Consider the following 24,178-nt stretch of genomic DNA (forward strand, 5'->3'; position numbering starts at 1 on the left):
CAATCCCGAAACTTGATATTATAGAGCGCCTATTTGAGGTTCAGAGTTCCAGGGGTATTCCCAGCTCGTGTTTGACCTAAAATGGTAGGCGAGATTGGGGGGGGCCGTGTATCCCCTTGCGGCAAAAGGGGCCTGGCGATAATTGCTCCAGGTAGATGGAGAGCACCTGGTCTCCCGCTTCTTGTGAACCAAACGAACCGTGGGGGTTGAATGTGGGTCACTTGTCAAGGTACTTTTGAGGTGGCTCCGGTACTTACAGGAAATTTTAGTAGGATACAGGCAAGGATGTGGGAAATCCGTGCATCTGATAACTTTATGGGAGTAGGTCTTCAATGCAAGGTGGTCAGCCAGTCGTCAGCATCCGCTGGGTTGTCAAAGAACCGGATTGCTCCATCATGTTTGACCCGCAGGTGGCTGGGGTAAAGCATGCTATATTTTATGTTCTTATCTCTGAGTCATCTACGAACATCATTGAAGGTTTTTCTCTTCCACTGAAAATCGGCCAAAAAGTCGGGGGGGGAAAGAAGAATGGAAGTGTTACCGTAATTGAGAGTGGGATGTTTGTGGGCTTCAGAGAGAATCTTGTCCCTGTCCCGATAATTAACGAAGCGGACCAGAAAAGGCCTGGGGAGGTTCCCTAGGATGGCGTGGCCCATGGGCACCCGATGGGCCCTTTAGACCATGTAGGTAGGAGGGACATCTGTGAGGCCCAGAAGACTTTTAAAGAACTCCTCCACAAATTCAGCTGGGTGATCCCCTTCCTCTTTCTCAGGTAGCCCCAAGACACTGACATTGTTGCGCCTGAGTCGGTTTTTAGCGTCATCACATTTTGCGACAAGGGGCTGCAACTCAGCAATGGGGAGGCATGAGTGGCAGTAAGATCTTTGGTTAACGGATACTCTGGTCTCAGTTTCAGTCACTGTCGAGGTCGTTCCTGATAAGATTACACTCCTCAGCAAGATGGTCGATGCACACAAGCAGTGAGGTCCTACTGTGCTCGATCGCAGCGAGGATAGTGGCTGTACTATCTTGCGATAGCAGGGCTGACTCCTCCGTCGCTGGAACCTTCCCAGGACCCATCTCCAATCAGCTAATAAGGCCTGGAGTCGTCCAATTAGTATGGGGTCTGACTGCGGTGAAGGGAGTTGTAGCTGCCGGGGCGATGAGCTGAACCCAGCGGCCTTGGAGTTCTTCTTCCCCTTTTTGGAAGGGGGACATCTGATGAGTCTCTATAGGGGACCCCAACAGAGGAGCAACTCGTACCCAGATCAGTGTCCAGGAGGCAGTTGGGGGTGGCCAAATGAGCAGCGGGTATTGAGCCCTGGGAGAGCACAGTCCAGGCAGGCAGACAGCGATCACCCGTAGACCCCCCCCCACTTTATAGCATTCACCCAAGCAGAGGCAGTCTAGTAAGGCTGGTAGGCTGGGAGTGTGATTAGGGAAGGCCCAAAGCCGGGGGACCCAGGCAGGAGGATGGCAGAGACACCAGGCCCCTGGGCACCTCCACCGGCGCACACAGGCAGTCTCCCCTGGTCAGCACACCAGGCCACTGCAGGGAGGTGGATGGGTGATGAGGCAGGTGGGGGCAGCAAAATCCGTGCTCTCGATTTGAGGCCGGATCGGCCGCGGCGCACTCCTGTGGGGTAGCGGCTCAGGAAACAGCGGTGTCAGGCAGGCTCCACTAGGCTGCCGCGAGTGCTCCCCATTCACCCAAGCAGAGGCAGTCCAGTAAGGCTGGTAGGCTGGGAGTGTGATTAGGGAAGGCCCAAATCCGGGGGACCCAGGCAGAAGGATGGCAGAGACACCAGGCCCCTGGGCACCTCCACCGGCGCACACAGGCAGTCTCCCCTGGTCAGCACACCAGGCCACTGCAGGGAGGTGGATGGGTGATGAGGCAGATGGGGGCAGCAAAATCCACGCTCTCGATTTGAGGACGGATCGGCCGCGGCACACTCCTGCAGGGGCAGGCAGGAGGATGGATGACAGGCTCTTACCACATGACCAGGCTGGGATCAGCTCGCTCCGGCCGGGTACAGGTCGGCAAGATGGCGGCAGCTGCAGGCTTGAGTGATGCACGGCTCCCCGGACGACCACAGCAGAATCTCTGCTCAAGATCTGCTCAGGACTCAGCAGGGGACAGAGAGGAACAGGTAGGCAGTTTGGCAGCTGGTCTTTTTTAGGCAGTTATATGCATGGATGGCGAAGGATTGAGTTCAGGATACCTGGAGCTCCTCTCAGACATGTCCACCGTCGCTCACATCCAGACACGCCCATCGACTTGCTGGTTCTTCCCCACATTGTCGGAATGCATAATAACAGTCTATAAGATGCAGAGATCTTACTTGCCACTTTCCCATGGAGCCAGACGAAATCCTGATGTAGCTGTAGTCGGTTGCTATGGGCGATTGCTGCGAGGATAACGCCTTTGCCCCACGTAGGCTGCTAAATGTAGAAAAGTCCTGGGCCTCTCTAGGCCTAATGGTGACCTAATGGTGAGTTAGGGACAACTGACATCCTTCTGTGTAGCGTGGGTTACAAGGCATGGTGGGTATAATGCAAAGTATATTGATGGGCGCCAGACACTTCTTGAATGCAAAGAGATTTATTGTCTCTTAAACAGAACTGTGGGAGAGAGGGTTTGGGCCAGGACATCTTTAAGTAGATGCAATGTTAATTGGCAGACTCCAAGACTCCTATAGGCAGACAGCCATGCAGGGAAATGTATCTAGCCAGACACCTGTCCCCTATGGCAACAGTCTTGTAACAGTTTCTAACAGGTTGCAATGAACTCTTTCACTTCTTCTACAATCTCCTATTGTAGAACTTCACTTCCACTGAGCCCTCAGTCTTTTACTAGACTTACTGATCCACTGCCACTGGATCTCCTGAGCTCTTCCAATCTAGCACTCAGTATCTTCCTCAAGCATCACCCCTACTTCACCGCTGGGTCCCTGGCTTGGCACTCACAGATACTCCTCAAGCTTCACCCTTGCTGACACGTTAGGTCCCTGGTTTGGCACTCCACAAGCGTCACCTCTGTTTTCCCGCTGGGTCCCTGACTTGGCACTTGCTGAAGTTTTCCCACTTCTTCACTGTCCCCGGCTGGGGAGAAGTCTGCTCTAGTGCTGGCCTCAGCTTACTCACAGTGGTCTCCGGTAACAAGGTGGATGGTCTCTTAGTGGCGACAGCTTTCCTTCTACCTCTGACCACAACTGGTTCCCCGGACGGTGGAACCGTTACTTCAGGTTGGACTGCAAGCCACAGTCCCAACCCTATGCTGCCCTGTTGCTTCTGGATAGGCCCTCAGACAGCCTAGCAGCCAGATGTCCCCGGGATAGGCCCAAGACAGCCCAGACAGCCATCCAGGTGGCACAGAACCCCGATCAAATGACTCCACCCACATAAATAGGCTCTCCCAGCAGGCCAAGGGACCCAAGAAAATCCCTGCCCATTGGCTGAGACACCCCATTCATTCCTAATCTGTCTTTGCAATGCCCTTGTCTTATCTAATGTCACCAGATACCCAGCCATCTAGTGACAGAAGAGAGAAGTGCAGCAATTCCAGAATTAGGGGAAAATTGATCTCCTATCAATTGGCCAAGGCAACTATCACTTGGCAGATAAATTTAATAGCCACCCTGCCTAAACCTCAGGGTGCTACATCTAGTTTGTGTATACCCCAAGGGTCAACCTGAAAAAACTGTAAGACTTTATACTATTCTAGGTGATCAGAGTAACAGGTGTCTTGCAATATCAAAGCTTTTTGATCTGTTAAACATAAACGGAAATGCCTTGCCATACACCCTGGGCCTCTTTGCTGGCATTACAGAAGTTTCAGGCAGAAGAGCCACTGGTCTTGTAGTAGCTCCCATGAATGTTAGTGTAGAGATACCATTGCATTGAGTGCAACCTCTCACCACTCTAAATTCAGAGGCATGGCTGTACAATAGGAGACCACTAATCCTGTAACAAATCCTGTGCCAAAATATGAGAGGCATAGTTGACAACGTACCAGCTCTTGACAAAAATTCTGATATTCTCTTACTTCTCGGCAGGGACATCCCAAGGGTACACAAGGCTCACCAACAAATCAATGAGCCACATGATGCACCATATGCCCAACACATGGGCCTAGGCTGGATTATGGTCTGTCTGGGTAATTTCAGGAGGACTTCCACAGTTTCTTCTTTCGAGACACATGTCCTGCCAAATGGTTGCATTGTTTTGAGCAGTGCCCACATCACTACCATGTCAAAGAAAGACTTTGAAGTAAAAGCAGCAGCTGTTTCCAAATCACAATAAAAAAAGACCCTTTTTCGTTTCTGGGATGAGAATGAATACACCACGGTTTTCGATGTATCAACTAAGGACAATGAGCTGACAACCATCATGGAAGACAAGGAATTCCTAAAAACTATGAGTAAGGAGTTCTATCAAGACAAATCCAATAAGAGTACTCAATCTTTCTAAAGATAGCCTGCTCTCCAAATTGAACCTACTGACCACAACAAGTTACTTTGAGTTGGAGGTCACATAGGGAAGTCCAATCTGTTCAGTGAAGAACAGAATCTACTTATTGTTCCAGGTTGATATTACATCATTTTGCTGCTGGTTTGACATCACCACCAGCACGTTCAGCACCAAAGACAGCTCTTTACACAAGAAGCAGTAGGATCTGCAAGGTTTTGGATTGTCGAGATGAAAAGATGCATATCCTCCATCCTTCACAAATGTTTCAAGTGTCCAAAATTGCAAGGAAGTCACCCTCTGCCCCCTCCCACCAGCTGCAGCTACTGCTGGGGCACACATGGAAGTTGTCAAAATGGAGAGCGGCAGGGAAGAGGGGCTGTTAAACATGGGTTTACCAAACCTCTTCTTTTCCTGAACGAACACAGTGAGTGATCAGTACCAATCACTCCTGTGTTCATTCATCACTTTGTTTACTATGCTTTACTTTGTGACTGAGTAGGAATCTCTATACAGAGACTTCTTTTCACATCTACAGTGCAGCTGACTATACAGAGAGAAAAAAAAGTGACATTAGAGGTCTGTTTGGACCCCTGATATCTCACCAAAGCTCCCCCCCCCAAAAAAAAAATTGTAAAAAATATTTAAATTAAAATTGTGCCTGTTACATAAATAATAAATAAGTAAAATTGCAACAACCAAAAAAAAAGAAACATAGTAAGGCCTTGTTCTCGCAGGACAAACAGTGAGGCCACGTTTACCTGCACAGGGATGCACAGGTGTTCCATGCACCCCCATGCAGGCAGTCCCATTAATGTCAATTGGGACACAGCGGCTGCATGGGAATGCACAGGTGTTCCGTTCATCCCTGTGCAGGAAATTCCATTCATGTTAAATGGGATGCAGAGGCTACATGGACACAGCCACTGCTCCCAACCTGACATAAGTGTGGGTGATTGTCCTTAAACTGACACTGTCTGCATTTGGGGCAATGCACCTACACCCGCATGGATGTCAGATTGGGAGCAGCGGCTTTGTCTTTGTAGCCGCTGCTTAGCAGTTGACATGAATGGGGCTACCTGCACAGGGGTGCACAGAACCCCTATGTATCCCCGTGACGGTAAAAATAGCCCTTCATGGGCATACCCTTTAGTGCACCCCATGTGAACGAGGCCTTAGTAAGCCTTCAAAACCTCAATACAGGTTTAGATTTTATATTTAGCAGGAATTGTTTAAAATTTGCAGTGTTTTTATTTGCTAATGATGATTTTTGTGAATTTTTATCAAAAATATTGTTTAATAAACATTTGAGCAAATATTACATGGGCTGAAAAATCAGTACCACCTTATTTTTTTTTCAATTGGTCCTATGCTTCCAGAAAATCTATGGTTTGGGTGGTCACAAACTCTGAAAGGTGTAAAGGAAAAATAAAAAAGCAACGGAAAAATTGCAAAATTGGTCTAGCCACCTTAATTTAAAAGTGGAGCGCAGGGCAAAGGGGTTATGCCTATTAAGTGTGTATGTATATATATATATATATATATATATATATATATATATATATATATATATATATATATATATAATCAATATTAACAAAAGTATTGGGACGCCTGCCTTTACACGCACATGAACTTTAATGGCATCCTTGTCTTATGTTCGATTCACACGAATGCGTTTTTTTTAAGCATTTTGCAGAAATGCAGGGAATTTTTCTAACATGGGTCACTATAGAACACATTCCCATCATTGCATTTTTTGCCTCTGCGTTTTTGGAAAGGGTCAGGGACTTTTTTCTTGCAAAATGCAGCGTTTTGCATGTAATAGACTTCAATGGACCCACATCCAAAATGCAAGTACCGCGATTTTACAGCGATTTGCTTTTTTTTTTACACTGGTTGTTAGGGAGGGGGCCAGGAAGCCGGCTGACGCATCCTTAACATTCAATGATTTATCAGCTGTCAGAGGGCTTTCCTGCTGAGAGCTGAATGTAAAAAAATTTGCGGGCAAAAAAAAAATTGTGAAAAAAAACAGCGTTGTATACAATTGTATACTCATCCTTAATTCTCCTTTCCTGGTGCATCTTCATGGCAGCGTACACTGAGTTGTGGTTCCACCCCCGTAACCTTATAGGACTGGTTAACTATAAGTTTTCAGCTAGGCTCCAGCACAGCATTTTCTGTAACTATCACCTCAAGGGTGGCAATCTGTATGCTGCCATGAAGATGCACAAGGAAAGGAAAATTAGAGGAAGGTGAGCATACAATTTTCCGTTTTCCTGGCCCATCATGGCAGCATACACTGGGAAATAATCTGCCAGTTGGGTGGGTGCAAGAAAAAACTCAAATTTATTAACCAGGACCAGCCTGGCCCGCTTGGATAACGGATCTGCCCATCTCTACTATCATAAGCTATGCCTGATCCATGTGGTGTTGCAAAATAAACATATTCCTAGGCGAGTATGTTGCCACCTTACAGATTGTTTCCAGAGAGATTGTGCAATACACTGCCGAGGAGGTTGCCATTGCCCTCGTGGAATGTGCCCATGAGCCTTCTGGAGTTGGACGCTGTAGGATTGAGTAGGCCTTTTTTATGATCTTGATCAACCAATATATGTGTGCGAGGATGCTGCTTGCCCCCTTCTGGTCACGTGGGGGATTACTAGAAGGTTATCCACTTTTCTGAATGGTTCAGTGACTGTCAGGTATGCCTTTATGTGCAATCCAACATCTAGTGGATGCGGTGTTCCTTGATTATTGAGAAAGGATGGCAGAATGATCTCCTGTATGAAATGGAAGGCGGTACCTACCTCCAGATTAAACCGTTATTATGGTCTTTGTATTACTTTGTCTGGATAGAATATAAGGTGAGGCTCTTTAGTAACAAGAGCTTGAATTTCAGATATTCGCTTCGCTGAGGTTATGGTGATGAGGAAACACACCTTTAGCGTTAAGTCCCATTCTGAGGTCGACTTTGGCGGATGAAAATGAAAGTGTGATAATGCTTCCAGGGCTACTGACAGATCCCAAGCAGGAAATATCGGTTTTCTGAGTGGCCTGGTTTTTAGACAAGCTCTCATGAATTGAGGATTTGCAGCCCATTTCCTGTAATGGTACTTCAATTCAGGCCCTTGTCGAAATCCATTTGCAAGATTTCTAGAACTTGGGACACTTCCGGAGATGCCGGATTCCAGGACTGCCACTGGAAGAGGTAGCTCTGCCATATTTTTTGATATGTGTTGTTTGTGGAGCTTTTTCTGCCTGAAGAAGGGTTGCTACCTTCTGGTTGGAGCAACCAGATCTAGGATCCTGTGCTTTTTAGTTTCCAGATCACCAGATGCAGCCTCTTTTTGCGTTTTTTTTAAGCATTTTGCAGAAATGCAGGGAATTTTTCTAACATGGGTCACTATAGAACACATTCCCATCATTGCATTTTTTGCCTCTGCGTTTTTGGAAAGGGTCAGGGACTTTTTTTCTTGCAAAATGCAGCGTTTTGCATGTAATAGACTTCAATGGACCCACATCCAAAATGCAAGTACCGCGATTTTACAGCGATTTGCTTTTTTTTTTACACTGGTTGTTAGGGAGGGGGCCGGGAAGCCGGCTGACGCATCCTTAACATTCAATGATTTATCAGCTGTCAGAGGGCTTTCCTGCTGAGAGCTGAATGTAAAAAAATTTGCGGGCAAAAAAAAAATTGTGAAAAAAAACAGCGTTGTATACAATTGTATACTCATCCTTAATTCTCCTTTCCTGGTGCATCTTCATGGCAGCGTACACTGAGTTGTGGTTCCACCCCCGTAACCTTATAGGACTGGTTAACTATAAGTTTTCAGCTAGGCTCCAGCACAGCATTTTCTGTAACTATCACCTCAAGGGTGGCAATCTGTATGCTGCCATGAAGATGCACAAGGAAAGGAAAATTAGAGGAAGGTGAGCATACAATTTTCCGTTTTCCTGGCCCATCATGGCAGCATACACTGGGAAATAATCTGCCAGTTGGGTGGGTGCAAGAAAAAACTCAAATTTATTAACCAGGACCAGCCTGGCCCGCTTGGATAACGGATCTGCCCATCTCTACTATCATAAGCTATGCCTGATCCATGTGGTGTTGCAAAATAAACATATTCCTAGGCGAGTATGTTGCCACCTTACAGATTGTTTCCAGAGAGATTGTGCAATACACTGCCGAGGAGGTTGCCATTGCCCTCGTGGAATGTGCCCATGAGCCTTCTGGAGTTGGACGCTGTAGGATTGAGTAGGCCTTTTTTATGATCTTGATCAACCAATATATGTGTGCGAGGATGCTGCTTGCCCCCTTCTGGTCACGTGGGGGATTACTAGAAGGTTATCCACTTTTCTGAATGGTTCAGTGACTGTCAGGTATGCCTTTATGTGCAATCCAACATCTAGTGGATGCGGTGTTCCTTGATTATTGAGAAAGGATGGCAGAATGATCTCCTGTATGAAATGGAAGGCGGTACCTACCTCCAGATTAAACCGTTATTATGGTCTTTGTATTACTTTGTCTGGATAGAATATAAGGTGAGGCTCTTTAGTAACAAGAGCTTGAATTTCAGATATTCGCTTCGCTGAGGTTATGGTGATGAGGAAACACACCTTTAGCGTTAAGTCCCATTCTGAGGTCGACTTTGGCGGATGAAAATGAAAGTGTGATAATGCTTCCAGGGCTACTGACAGATCCCAAGCAGGAAATATCGGTTTTCTGAGTGGCCTGGTTTTTAGACAAGCTCTCATGAATTGAGGATTTGCAGCCCATTTCCTGTAATGGTACTTCAATTCAGGCCCTTGTCGAAATCCATTTGCAAGATTTCTAGAACTTGGGACACTTCCGGAGATGCCGGATTCCAGGACTGCCACTGGAAGAGGTAGCTCTGCCATATTTTTTGATACGTGTTGTTTGTGGAGCTTTTTCTGCCTGAAGAAGGGTTGCTACCTTCTGGTTGGAGCAACCAGATCTAGGATCCTGTGCTTTTTAGTTTCCAGATCACCAGATGCAGCCTCTCTGGAGCTGGGTGATTGATTGGTGCATTGATACTCCATCCTATTGCGCAACAAAGGAACTCTGGAAGGTTCTTGTGTGCCATTGAGCCCACTGAATCATTGGAAACGTGGAGGTCATAGACCCCAGGATGCTGAGTCAGGATCTGACTGGCAGAGTTAATGCTGAAAATGCTGTTTTTATTTTGCAGATTGAAGGGCTTATCTTCTTCCTTGGAAGTTGGACCATGTTGGCTTGCATGTCCAGTTATGCGCCCAGAAAGACCATCCTTTGTGTAGGGTGTAAGTTGCTTTTCTTCCAGTTTATTATCCACCCAAAGGTCTGGGAGTCTCCAATGTTGCTCCAGAATATCTCAGCTGCTGGCAAGTAGCAGGATATCATCCAAATTTCTCAGCCCCTTCTTCCTCATGAGCATAATAACTGGAACCAGAACCTTCGTGAAGGTCCTGGGGGCTGTAGAAATCCTGAAAGGTAGGCTTCAAAACTGAAAGTGCTGATGATTGATGGTGAAGCACAAATACCTCTGAAAGGCGAGATAAATTTGCACGTGGAGATATGTGTCGCATAAGTCTACAAACAACATCCAGTCCCCAAGATTTATTGCCAACAGTACTGATTAAAGGCTTTCCTTCTTGGAGTCGAGACAAATGCTCCTGTTGTGGCCTTTTAAGTCTAGTACCGAAGATACCCAGTTTTTTGCTTACTACGAAAAAGGAGAGTAGAATCCTCTGCCCTGCTGAGATATTGGCACTTCTGAGCTAGCGCGTTTCTGAAGAAGGTCCATGATGTATTTGATCATTATCTTCATGGGAAGGGTGATGTGCCTGGCTAAGCGCATAAAAGTTGCTTCAACCACTGGAGCTGTGATCAGAGGGTTTACCCTGCGTTCTTTCAATGGTTATATCTTGTGAGCCACCCAGTGACACCTGTTTTTTTGTCAGGTTTTTGCCATTCATCCTGGATAAGTTCATCAATAAAGGTTAAGGTATCTGGTACCTTTTTGAGGTTGGGAAAATATCTTTTGACTTTGTGCGGTGCTTCCTCCACCTCCTGCCAGCCAGTGGCTTCCTTAACTGGTTCCACCACAGAATAATTGAATCCAGATGCCCCTTCAAATTCCTCATTTTCAGAGGAGCTATCCCAATTTTGGGGAGCTTGCGGAGCTGAAGCAGCGGTACTTTGCGCTGCAGCTTCCAAGTCTGGAGCAGATGCCTCCAAAATTTACCCCCTGACGAATTATCTGATTAAGTCCATTACCTCTCTAACATCTGCTTCTTTAACTTTAGTTGCCTATTCCATGCAGTGGTAGAGACGGAGCTCCGCAAACCCAGCATGCATTATCCCCTGGGCGGAAGTGGTGACCCCAAGAGGCTGGACAGCAGCGCAGAGAGGGTGATCTTGCTTGCTGGGAGGGGTGATGATGGTAGGAAGGCCTGGAGCGACTTCTCCTTGACCACCTCCTCTTCGAGAGGGAGGCATGCCCAGAGGGTTCCCTCCATTTTGAAGAGAAGGATCTAGATGACCTGGGAGGGCTGTCAAGGTACGACAGCATCGGTCATATGCCTCTCTTTTGATCTATCTTCACTACTTACCCTTACCTTTGTAAGCTGAGGGTGGTCTGCTTGGGCAAAGGTCTCCATAGACAGAAGGATAGTAACACCTAATGTATATAGTCCATGAATCGACAGACCATACAAGCAAAACCCAGCAAAGTGACAAGCTAACATAGCTTCGAACACTTACATACAATGTGCAAGGAAGAATGATACAAAGGTACAGACCAGAAGAGGAACAGGGTCCCAACCTCTGTGAAGAAAAACCGTAGCAAAGTCATAAAAACAGGAATTGCTTGACCGTAAGAACTACTACAATGCTATACTATTATCTTGGATGTTAGAATGGGTAAAAAATAACAAAGAAAAAAGATGGGTTAAATTGGAAAACACGATTAGTAATGCTACACTGGGGAACATAATTTAGATACTGGCACAACTAAGAGAATTGAGCGAGAACACACATGAGAGAACACAGAAAGCTCTGGCAACCTGGGATTTGACTCACAAATGGGAAAAATGGGAATTTTATTCACCTTTGATACCACTAAGAGACACAAATTACTTTCCACCAGGGATGGGAGATTGTTTGGAAATTGGATAAAAAAAGATAATGCACAATTAAAAGATATAACGGAGAAGGGTAAAATAAGCACACTACAGGATTTAAAACACAAGAATGACTTATTGGTAATAGACAAATGGCGGCACTTCCAGATGAAACATTTTGTTACTACATTGCCCCAACCAATAAGATCCAAAGAGAACCTACGGCCGTTTGAGCGGCTACAGGTACGAAGAAGGGGATCTCAAGGATCTATAAAGTACTGGTGGGACTGAAAGGGCAGGAAATACCGCCATTTATCAGAAAGTGGGAAAAAGAACTGGGAAAGCGAGAGAAAGACCTAGATCTAGGTAAAATACTGAGGCTAGCACACATCACGGCAATAGCTAGCAACAATATAGAAATTAAGTACAAATGCCTAGCATGCTGATATATAACACCGGATAAGGCACACAAATGTCAAAAGGAGGTTTCGCAGTTATGTTGGAAGGGTTGCAAGGTACCTTGAACCATGTCCTACATATGGTGGACATGTCCTAAAATCAAAAAATAGAGAGGTGTTGCAGATAATAAACGAAATAACCAATATAGAAATATTAGAGGACCCATGGGGGTGTTTGTTTCATGGGGTTAGAACGCCAAACAATATACGAGAACATTGGTCCCCCACTTATTAAACGCAGCCAAAAGTTTAATCCCTCGACAGTGGCAGGAGTTAGAAAGTCCCACGATGAGGAGTTGCCGTAGGAAGATAAACAAAACTTATAATATGGAATAGCTAAGGTTCAGTGGTAAGGAGGGAATGAAAGGTTTCAAAGAGAAGTGGAGAGTTTGGATAGCGTTTAAGCAGACAAGTAGATATGCTGAAATGTTGGGAGCATAAGAAGGGGAGAAGTCCAGAGATATGGGAGACGTCCGGCAGCTAGAGGTTAGAAAAGAGAGGCCAGAGAGGAGGGGGGAGGGATGGATGGGAGGGGGGCGAGGGTTGGGGAAAGGGGGTTTGTAATATGTGATGGTGATGGCGAGAATTGTATTTAGTTTTTGAAATATTTTGATATAAAGAAAATTAATAAAGAAATTGAAAAAAAATAAAGAAATAAAAAAATAAAAACAGGAATTGCAGGGCGGAAGTGATGCACTTTGCCGAGCTTGCTCAAACGCCACCTGCAGACTCCAGGGCCATTTTGGAAACTGGCAAAGGAGATCCCCGCTGTTGTCACTCCCTGCTGGCAAATCCCTGAAGCATGGCCGCCATCTTGGAAAAGGGCAGAGGAACACAGGAAAACTACAGGGCTTAGGAGAACAACAGCAGAAACATAAAAAAGGAAAGAAGTAAAGGAGAACCGCTGCAGAGAACCAGGCTTATCTAAAGCACTTTGCAATGCTGGCCAGCACACCTCCCGGGACCACCATACTGGGGTTCCCTCTATAGAGCTTGTTTAGAGGCTGTACAGGATGGGGGCTGAACCTAACTGGTGCAAATGCGGCAAGGGGTAGTACAAGATCTGTCCAGTCCCAATCAGGTGAGGACAAAAATTAGAATGTTGTGCTGGGGCCTAGCTGAAAACGTATGGTTAACCAGTCCTATCAGGTTGCGGGGCAGAGCCACAACCCAGTGTATGCTGCCATGAAGATGTGCCAGGAAACAATATTGTCTGAGTGACACAGAAAAGCAGACAGATCAGCAATGTCCACACTCTTTATCTTGTATACTTGTCCCAGGTCCACTACCCAAAGTACTAAGAGGGTTACCATAACAGCCAGGCAACTAGCATTTTCAGAAGGAGACAAGCATGCCAATGTTTATGTTTCTTTCAGGAAAAGTTTCAATAATATACCTTATAGCTGGCCATATACATTATGATGCGATTGCACAATCTTCTTCAGATTCACCAAATTGATATAGTGCTTAGCGCTTGTCTAATTAAATATAAGTTGAATGGATTGTTTAGTCCTTGGCACTACATATTTTCTGGTAAAGGTCTATGAGATTGTACAAAGATTGCACAATTTGTAATGTGTGCTGCCAGCTTAAAGTGAAACTTTAGTGCTATTATATATGTAGCACCCTCTACCTTAGGTAAGTAGGTGCTAGAGTAGTCGGTTTGTTTTGTACTGTCAGCGCAAGTAAATTTAGGCAGGCCTATTGTGTGAGCTAGGCCTGTTTGTTTTGATCTGGGGGCAGAGGAGTGGTTTAGTGTAGCAGCAGGTGACGGACATGTTCTTCAGCTCTTGGGTGCTTCCTCTGGCTTTCAGAAGGTTCTGGAAAAGAAGCAGGGCAGAGAGCTGGAATGACATGGAGTGTATGTGAGAGCCCTGACCAATCCCCAACTAGGATTGGCAGGGGGCAGGCCTCATATATATATATATATATATATATATATATATATATATATATATAGTGTCAGTCAGCTGGGGAGGAGTTGTTGGGTAGAAGAACTGAATGATGGAGTGTTAGACTGTCGTGGTCTGAGGGAACCCCCTTTCTGGGGGGGGGGGGGGTGAACTCAGGCCTGGAGCTTGGGAGCTGGGAGGGAGCCTCTCTCTACACGGTCATTGAAAGGTGTCCAGGAGCAGGAAGAGGACAGTTGGGAGCACTGCCAGGAAAGTCATTCAGGAGGGATCCATGCCGGGGTCAGTGAGTGAGAAGCACAGTGTGAAGCTCTGGGAGAGACATGCCAGGATTTGGATGTGGAGCCAGAGGGAGAGACTGTGGTGTTGTTTTGAAGTCAAGGCGTTACAGCCACGAGGGCTGGCAGGATTTGCATCGGACGTGCTGGGATCAGTAGTCCACCAAGTGTCAGTTAGCACATTTATTCTTCTCTGCTAAAATGGTTGCTACCTCAAAGGAGTCTGCAGACCCCTCCCTGTAATGGGCTATTAGGAAAACGTTAGGACTTATTCAGAGTGAGGCTTAGCCATGTGCTAATTAGAGTTGCCACCTCATCCCTTTAAAACCGAACACATATTGATTACACAGGTTCTGTGGCTGATTAAGGTGATAATTAAACTCACTTGGTGCCTTATCTGCACTAAATTAGTCTCAGAACCTGTGTAATTCATATGTGTTCGGGTTTAAAGGGATGAGGTGGCAACCCTAGTGCTAATGGAGACAGGATTTGGACAGTGAAGTGAAGCAAGTGATCTCAATTAGTGTGCTGGAGGATATGTGCAGAGGAAGAGACTGTCAAATCTAGACTCAACCAACATTGATTTAATCGATAAGTATTCATTATCTGGGCATCCCATGTCCCTTTTTCCCATCCAAGTTTAATCCCCTAATAAAAACAACAAAAACAAGCAAAAGACTGTTCATTGTCTGAGAAAGTGTGCCAAAATGGATGTCTGACCAGCAGGGTGAAATGTGTGGATGCAGCGACCCCACGGGGGCACCGCTACATATACAATATAGCTGGGAGCAAGGTCTTATTGCAGATTAAGGTTCATCACATGTTTTAACGTGTATTACAGTATGTCATATGTCAGCATGCATTGCATTAAGGTAGCTGATTGAAAATAATAAGCTGGCATTGGCACCAAAACCTCCCAAAAATCAGACAGGACACAAATTTTTTAATGCAATGCACCTGGGTGTATTGCCATGCATTGCAGTGTGCTGTAACACATGTGCATTGCTCTGTGTGTTGGGGTGCTATTTTAAATGAATCGCACACATCAAGAAATGTGGACAGGGACAAGTCAATCAATTTGGACAGTTGGATCTGAAGTTGAAGCTATTTTGGGTGTAATTTGGCCATGATAAACACAATATTAAAATGATAATTGTCATCTCCTCAGGCAATGATAGCAATATCAACTCTGAAATTTGAGAAACTTAGTTAAAATCTGAGATTCATGGTAAGTGACCCATAAGCACATGAGCAGTGGGGCAGAGCCCAGGACACAGAATCAGGCATCTTCCATCACATGATGAGCCTGAAGGCTTTTCATACACAGGAGGAGGAAACAGAATTCTGACTGCTATTACTCTCAGCTGTGGCTAGTAGAGGCCAGTTTAAATACTGCTGTGCTGAAAGGAGAGGAAACAATTCACTTTTTTTTTTTTGCAATGCAGTCTGCAGTGGTGAGGGGCTGGTTGGTGCTCAGTGTCTGGCTGATCTCTGCTGCCCAGGCAGGAACACGTGAGTTTGTGTTTGAAGTGCTTGTTGTTAAAGGGTCTTTCTTTTGAATTGTATGTTCTTGCATTAAGTTACATTTTTACAACTACTTGATGAAAATAGATCTATAACAGTGCAAAATCCTCCTATTATATCTAAACAGTGCAAGAACATATATAAAAAAGAAATAAGTGGCGCTATCCTAGACAAAACTGTCCAATTGAATTGAAAAAGGTGTCTGGTAAAGCAATGTGTTTAAACAATCCAACACAACATGTGATTAAATAAAATTTTAAACAGCATCTCCATATATGTCAAAAAATATGTTTAGACAATCAAAACACCATGTGATGGATATAAGTGATAAAATCCAAACTAAAAGTCCATATGTGGAAAAAAATCTTTAGTTGAGTATCTTCTTAACGTCTTCCACCACACCAGAGTGTTGAGTGATCCCACTCCCTTAAGAAATGCACTCACCGACTCCAAATTCCTGCACTTGCGTGCAAGGCTGAAACGCTTTTATACCACACACAGGGGTAAAATCACCAGCCTGATATCCAGCAATGTATATAGAGATCGCTCCACATGTAAAATAATAAAGTGCTCCAATAGTGTGAGGGAGTGGGATCACTCAACACTCTGGTGTGGTGGAAGACATTCAGTTCCACTTGCATACACCCAATCCTCTTTTAGCTGTTTGTTTTAAGGGGGACACTTTTCCCACTAGCCACCAATGTAAGCTAGACTAAACTCTAACAGACTTTCTGACTATAGATATTGCTCTGGAGGAGGTTACAACACCTATATAGTGTAATGGTGGCAATATACTATATTGGTTCTGCACTAAAAATAGTCTATTCCTGGATATGCAGCATCTTTTGTGAGAGTGTATGGTGGAAACGGAGGCGATTGATTTAACTCTCAATAGATTTCAAAAATGGCTTGAAATTCTCTTCCTCGGTGGTTTATCTATTGAATGAATGGGTTGATGACTGCAAATAACTATTACTTTTGTCCCCCACCACCACAAAAAGGAATTTCATATGTTATTAATGCATGTATGGTCACCATGAGAGCCTACCTGTGGGGTTCCTCTCCTGTCCTTTTTTTTTTCCTTTTTGAGTAGTTGCTCTTACTAGTCTGCAGTATTGTCCTATATGGGGGGGATATTGGTAATACATATGGGCTTCCCTGTAGGTAGACATCACAAAGTGGACTTTAATACTGCTTTTATATCCCATTGTAGATGGCTGTGCCTATATACTTTGTGCTAAAAAGGGTCCCTATTTCAGAAAGCTGGTAATCTGTTTAGGTAGGTCCTTGCATTATGTGGCTTTCATAAATCTGAAGGAGACTGCCAATCCAGATTGTAAGGGTAGCCAATTTAACAGCACTTGCATCCGTTCTAATTCTGGTACTTTTTAATTTTTATTTTTTTTAACAGGTGAGTGTTTATTAAAAGTCAGCAGCTACACTTTTTGTAGCTGCTGACTTTTAATAGACAGTGGAACACTGCTTTAAGTTTAACATTTTGAGTTAGGATGCTCAAGTGCTACGTTTAATAGTTTTATAAAAGACTGATTCTGCTTTAGTGAATTGCATTGTTTATAGGCTTCTCATTTTGTGTACGCATGCAATACACACACTTTAGTGTTTCACAACAAGTAAGACCTGCATATTAATTTTGTAGGCATTCAAATTGATTTGCCAATGCCTGTGCTATGATAAACTCGGCAGGACTTATGACCTCCTTTTCTCCACTGCATAACTATGGTGAATACTGAAAATGGGGCAGCAATCCATTCAGGAAGAGGTTGCTGTCTTTTTTGGTCTTCTATATAACTAAACCTGGATGAGGTTTCCCTGTCTTATCAGTGTAGTGAAAGATCACTGGGGAGATGGTATACTCCGAATCAGGTGCAGCTGTACATGGCTGCAAATTGGTTTGTTCAATTAACCATTTCACCCCCGGAAGATTTTCCCCCTTAATGACTAGGCTATTTTTGTGCGATTCAGCACTGCGTCACTTTAAATTTTTTTTTTTTTTTTTTTTTTTTTTCACAAATAGTTTTTCCTTTGGTATTTGATCACCTCTGCAGTTTTTATTTTTTGAGAAACTGTCTGTCCTTTTAGTAAATAAGCCCCATAGTGTCTGTAGTAGCAGTGCTCTAAAAGTGTAGGGAAATGTGGTGTGGGTCAGGCGGGATCCTGTCAGAACTCCAGGAACTGTTTTTTTTTTTTTTATTTTGGCTATTTTAAGGCCTAAATTTTGGTTTCTGTGACTACTTCTAGCTTTCCTAGTGGTAACAAACTTGGCAGCAGTCAAATTCTAGTTGCACTTTAAAATTGCTATATTATGCTTGCAGTAGCAGCTATAAACTTGTCAAGGGAACTTTGATTCATCTTGTAATAGTTTTTCTTGTGGTGGCCCAATGTAAAATAGCAGATGTTTGGCAATGATTAATATTTGAGAAATTTTTTATGTAGTTTAAGCAAGGGTCACAATCCAAAAAATGTCAGGAAGCAAGCCAATATAATTTTTTTTTTTTTTTTCTAAATACTAGTGCTTTTCACCAAGTGTCTTTGACTCTATTTGAATCCTGTGACTTTAATAGACTGCATTGTGCAACCAATTTAAAATTTGGTTGGAAGTGGGCTGGGTAAACTCTTCAATACCATAAATTCTAGTGACTCTCCAGGTCCAAGTAACCGTCCTAATAGTCTCTTTCCAAGAGGTATACTGGTGACTCCAAACTTTCCTAAACTGGTCAGTCGCCACGTTATGTATGGTTCATCCATTACTCCGGTGACATGCTTTATCTGGTAAGACTCAACTTGTAAGTTGACCAATTCTTTCAGATTCACAAATAATTTTGTAATGCATGTCGGAATCAATCAACCTTCTTCCATGGTTTGGCATATCATGAGCTAAAAATTGAGCATCATCTCTACAGGTTTCCAAGATGTGTCAGAGTTCGGAAGGGGGACTGCCCACAAAAATCACCTTGTACGTGGTTGGTCCGTGGCCAGCAGCTCTTGGGATGACAAGCTTTATCCTGCCTGGAAATCTGGTGATCCTAGATGGGAAAACTGTTGGCGAGGTAATGTCTAAGTTGTCACCACAATATTTTTTTTTTTTCTTTACACAATTTTACAAAAAATAAATTTAATTTTTATAGTGAACCTTCCTGCCTCTCCACCCAAAAATAGGCATAATGTGGACCTGGCAAGACATTTGTGTCTAATGCACAAGTCTTCCAATGTGAGCACTTGTTCAATGACTACTGCCAAAGAGGCATTCCCTTATTGTCTGAGAAAGGCAAAGCCTAACCAGCCAATCATGCCCTACTCATAACTTTGCTTTTATGTATACTATATTTGTCAGGAACATAATCAGCCTGATGTAGTTTTGCCTTACAATTACTAGGACTAAACTCTGGCCTCTGACTAAAGGGGTTCGGTGTAAATGGAAGCAAACCATTAGGAATTAAAAGAATATCAGAGTCCTTTTATAGTTCATTAAAGAAACTCACTACAGCTAACTCCATGTTTATACTGGCCTTTATTCTTCTGTAAACCAGTGAGGTCTGCTGATTTTGTCCTCTGCTAAACTGGAGGAATCTTTTCAAACCATTAAAACCTGATACCCAGCAGTTTTGGGAGATGTTGTCGGTGTAAGCCAGTAGGTGTAGCTTTGGCTAGGTAACATGTACAATCTTTCTGCTAGGCAAAGGGTACCAAGTAAACATGCAAATGTAGCAAGGTCCCTTGCCTCCAGTCTGAGAACCTCCACAGCTACTGACAACCTTCCATATAGTGGGTTGTAAGGCATAGTGGGTGTAGTGTAAAGAAGAGAGGGTTGGGGCCAGGACACCCTTGGGCAATTGCAGTGTTCATTTGGCAGACTCCAAGACTCCTACAGGTAGACAGCCATGCAGGGGAAAGGCATCCAGCAAGACACTACATCTGCATGTGTAGGAATGCTGTCTCCTATGGCAACAGTCTGTAACAGTTCCATCACTACTTGCACTTCAACCCACTGAGCTCCCAGTCTCTCGCTAGATTCACTGCCACTGAATCCCTTGAGCTCCTCTGACCCTGATAGGTTCTCTGGCCAGGGAACCTTCAATTCTGGTTGGACTGCAAGCCGCAATCCCTGCGCTGCTCTCCTGCTTCTGGATAGGCCCTCGGACAGCCTAGCAGCCGGCTAGGCCCAAACTCTGGCCTAGCAGTACAGCCATCCAGGTGGCACAGAACACCAATCACCTGACTACGCCCAAATATATAGGTTTTCCCAGCAGTCCAAGGGATTTAAGAAAACCCCTGCCCATTGGCTGAGATGCCTCATATACTCCTAATCTGTCTTTGCCCTTGTATTTAATGTCACCAGGTACCTGGCCACCTAGTGGCAGAAGAGAGAAGTGCAGCAATTCTAGACTTGGGGTGAACTCAATTCATTCCTAACAATGAGCCAAGGTAACTGCACCTGGCAGGTAAATTTAGGAGCAACCCTGCCTAAACACGAGGGTGCTACACAAAGGATGGGTCAAATTAAAAGTGAGGGGTGGGCAAAATTGAGCATTTACTTTGGAAAATCTAGCAACCTGCACCACTTATGTACCAGAAGCATGTCACTGACAAGTGGTCCATTTATACTTTTTTTTTTTTTTTTTTTTTTTTTTTTTTTCTTTGACTTCTTGGCTACTGGTTTCTGCCCTGTCCTAACACTGGTTGTTTTGTTTTAGGTGGCAAAGTAGTGGCACGCTTGACCAGTGACAGTCCTGCACTGATGGGGTCAAATGTTACATTTTCTGTGGCTCTGCAGTTTCCCAGATGTCAAAGGGAGAATGAAGATGGGGATATAGTCTATCAACGAGGATGTGCTAATGGTATATAGGTTTCTGTTTCTATCCTTATCTGTCAAGAGGTAGGATGGCTGGCTTTTTCTAATCCTACTTTATTTCAGCTTCCTTTAGTGATCAGTATGTGTATAATTGGACCAAATGGGTACCATTCTGTAATGAAGGAAACTGCAGTTTTTCTAACAAGTTTCCAGATGGGAGACCATTTCCTCACCACCATGACTGGAGACGCCATAACTTCATCTACATCTTTCAAACACTGGGTTGGTATCATTCTAATCTCTATGTAGATCTCGTAGGAAATGGCTAGCTGAATTACAGCTTTGACAAGTTGAGGTTTGGGTGGGGTTTTTTATTTTTTCTCCCCCCTGAATCTGTGCAGGAACCAGGCTCCTGCCATACTGCACAACTAAGGGCAAGCTTTCTTAGTCTGGGGTTTCCAGCTAGTTTATTCGTTTAACTACACATGAAGAGCAATATAGCCAGTCACTTGGCAGCTAACTTGTATGGGTCTTTTCTGGATATCGTGCAAGTGATAACATTTGTATATATGTTTTTTCATGTGAAAATTGGTTTCAAACCCTTTTGTCCCTATTTCTGAGCTCCACATGTGTTTCTCGGGGAAACTAGACTGAATGCTGAAAGTGTAAATTTTGATGGGTATTAAGAGGTTGACTTAATTCTGAAGGTGTTTTCCATAACCAGGCCAGTACTATCAGACGACTGGAAGATCTTCAGTTGTTCTCTCAATAAATACTACAAACATCACAGCTGGTGCACACATGATTGAGGTGACTGTTTTTAGGAGAGGCTATCGAAGGCATTACCCTGTTGCTAAAGCAAGTGGCCTGTACATTGTAACAGGTAAGTGTAGATGCTGATAAAAACTTGTCTGTACATATTCTTGGTTCTGGTGTCTTGGAAGGTGTAGTTATAATTATAACATGCTTTAAATTATCTGCATCCATATGGTACATCAAAGTAGAGAACACTTTGAATCTTGTATTTGTGGAACTTTTATGTTGTCAAGTCAATTTTGGTATTGGTGACAACACTGCCTGCCACTATCGCTGCAAGAAAGTTGATGTATCAACCCAAATGGTAATTATCCACACCCCATTACCTCTTCTCAGTTGAAGTGGTGTTGGCCATGCATACCTGCAAAATTAAAATTCAAGTTGCACTGATTTAATGAATTTTGTATGGTAGGTGTGTGTCTCACATTAAGTTGCAGCGGGGTTCCTGATTTATTCTCATGAGTTTAAATCCTTCATTTCACAGATGGTGCAGTATTTTATTTTTTAATACATCCCTGCAGCAATAGTCTCGGGGTGGAAAGTCAAATTTTGACTTGAAATTAGTTCTGGGGGGGACACATGGTTGTCCCCAGGACGAGAGAGACCTTAATTTGCAGGGATTTCCTCACTTTATTTTTTTGGGTAGTTATAGGACAGGAAATTAAGGGCTGTCTCTGCATAGGACACAGATGGCAAAAAAAAAATCTGACTAGGTTATAACTCCTTGTTCTATCAAATGGGTGGGGAGAGATTTTGCCTATAGTTCTACTTAAAGACCCTATATTTATACACCCAGTATCCATAAAGATTAGAAATCTGAGGTTTCTCGGGTATTATGTATTTGATACATACTTGAAGGGTAATGTTTGTTGGGGGGGAAATGTGTAAATATGGCATACAATTTCTACACCAATCATACTGTAATTTACTTTTGCTCTTCAGCACAGATTTTTCTGTGAAATGCAATGTGGAGGCTTGTGTACAGAAACTTCATATATATATATATATATATATATATATATATATATATATATATATATATATATATATATATATATATATATATATATATATATATAAATTTTTTTTTTTTTTTTTTTTTCTCTTCCAGATCAAATTCCTTTCTATGTGAACATTTCACAGAAAAATGACAAGAATTCCTCTGACCACATCTATATCAGAGATTCTCCAATTTCATTTGATGTTAAAATCCATGATCCAAGCCACTACCTCAACAAATCTATTCTGTCGTTCAACTGGACCTATGGTGATGGCAGTGGCTCGTTTGTGTCCAATAACCCAGTCTCCACTCATAATTACACCTTGCTTGGAAACTTCAGTCTGAACCTAGCCATCAAAGCTGCCATTCCAGGGCCCTGTAAACCAGTTACACCTACTCCCCTGCCTACAACAAGAGCATCAACTACGCAGATGCCAACAACCACCACACCCCATACCACTACAAACACAACCGGTAAGGGGGGGGAAATGTTCCATAACTGCTGTTTGAATTGCTTGCTTAAATGGTAGTGTGGGTTGTGTTGGGGGGCGGGGGGGGGGGGGGAGTTTATATGCAACAAGGATTACAATAACTGTTTTGTCCAAAAAGGTAACACCACAGAAGTGCCACCCTTCAAAACTGAGGCCTTTCAACTAACTACAGAAGAACAGAATACCACTACCCATGCTATCCCCACTACCCATTCAACTATACTGACAACATCTCTACCTGGGTGCTTTATCTACAGATATGGCTACTACAACGCAAAAATTACAGTTGTAGGTAGGTGGAAAGCATTCAGAACATTTTCATGCTTAAAACTAGAATTTGGCCTAAATGTTTAAAAAAAAAAAATATATATATATTTTTTTTAATTAGATGGCATCCTTGGTATGAATATTATTGAAATGAACACCATCCAAGTGCCCTCCCAGGCTGAAAATTCTGTAATTGATTTTGTGGTGTCCTGTGAAGGCAGGTAGGTTTTTGTGTGTGTGCGGTTTATATAGATGGGTTGAGGTGGAATGGGACTACACACTACATCTTATAAAGCTTCCCCAATTGCTTTCTTTTACTGGCATATTCCCTCACATGAGAACTACATGTACAGTATTGACAATACATTTTATCCTGGTTTACTGCAGGCTAAGCTTGTAGTTTGTCCAAACACCACCCCCCCCCCCCCCCCCCCCCCCCCCCCCCCCGGCCATCTGCTCTGCCTAGACTCTTGTTCTTCCTCCTTTGTGACCTAATTATGGTTTGTCTTCCAGCATGCCTACAGATGCCTGCACAATTGTTTCAGATGCTTCTTGCATGATTCCTCAGAACATGGTATGTGATCCAATTCCAGCTTCAAACCAGTGCCTCTTGACCCTACGAAGAGCATTTGCAGAACCAGGATCTTATTGTGTCAATATTACCCTAAGTGATGATGCAAGTCTGGCTCTTGCCAGTACCCTGGTCTATGTAGATGCAGGTAATTGCAACATGTTGGATGTCATTTTAAAATGGGGGAGGGGCACTTTTGACCTTGCTGTGTAGAGGGATTTGTTGGTGAAGCCCTGCAGACAGTACTAGAGTGTTATGCAGCACATTAAGGCTAATTGGTAGCTAGAGATCTATTAAGGGCCCAATGAAGGCAGTAAGACTTTGAAAAGAATCCTTGAGCATGCATGGCGTGGCAAGTGAGACCAGTCGGGTGAATAGGCTTGTATATAGTGCGCGTGTTCGCTAGTACGTCAACGTGACCCCCCCCCCCCCCAAGGCAGCTAAATGACTTTGCATGTGCC

The 24,178-nt window shown here is 43.8% G+C and overlaps 1 protein-coding gene across 1 annotated transcript in view; it reads left to right on the forward strand.

Annotated features, from left to right (window-relative positions):
• Positions 1 to 15,532: 15,532 nt before the first annotated feature.
• Positions 15,533 to 24,178, forward strand: part of LOC141144419 (protein QNR-71-like) — an 11,213-nt gene continuing 2,567 nt past the window's right edge. The window contains exons 1-9 of the mRNA XM_073630094.1: positions 15,533 to 15,750; positions 18,684 to 18,830; positions 20,475 to 20,618; positions 20,696 to 20,854; positions 21,297 to 21,455; positions 22,500 to 22,862; positions 22,998 to 23,171; positions 23,268 to 23,367; positions 23,660 to 23,865. Of these exons, the coding sequence (XP_073486195.1) occupies positions 15,678 to 15,750; positions 18,684 to 18,830; positions 20,475 to 20,618; positions 20,696 to 20,854; positions 21,297 to 21,455; positions 22,500 to 22,862; positions 22,998 to 23,171; positions 23,268 to 23,367; positions 23,660 to 23,865 (1,525 nt within the window). The 5' untranslated portion in view covers positions 15,533 to 15,677. The remainder of the gene's footprint in view (positions 15,751 to 18,683; positions 18,831 to 20,474; positions 20,619 to 20,695; positions 20,855 to 21,296; positions 21,456 to 22,499; positions 22,863 to 22,997; positions 23,172 to 23,267; positions 23,368 to 23,659; positions 23,866 to 24,178) is intronic.

The sequence above is a fragment of the Aquarana catesbeiana genome, linkage group LG05, assembly GCF_042186555.1.
Source record: "Aquarana catesbeiana isolate 2022-GZ linkage group LG05, ASM4218655v1, whole genome shotgun sequence".
NCBI lineage: Eukaryota > Metazoa > Chordata > Amphibia > Anura > Ranidae > Aquarana > Aquarana catesbeiana.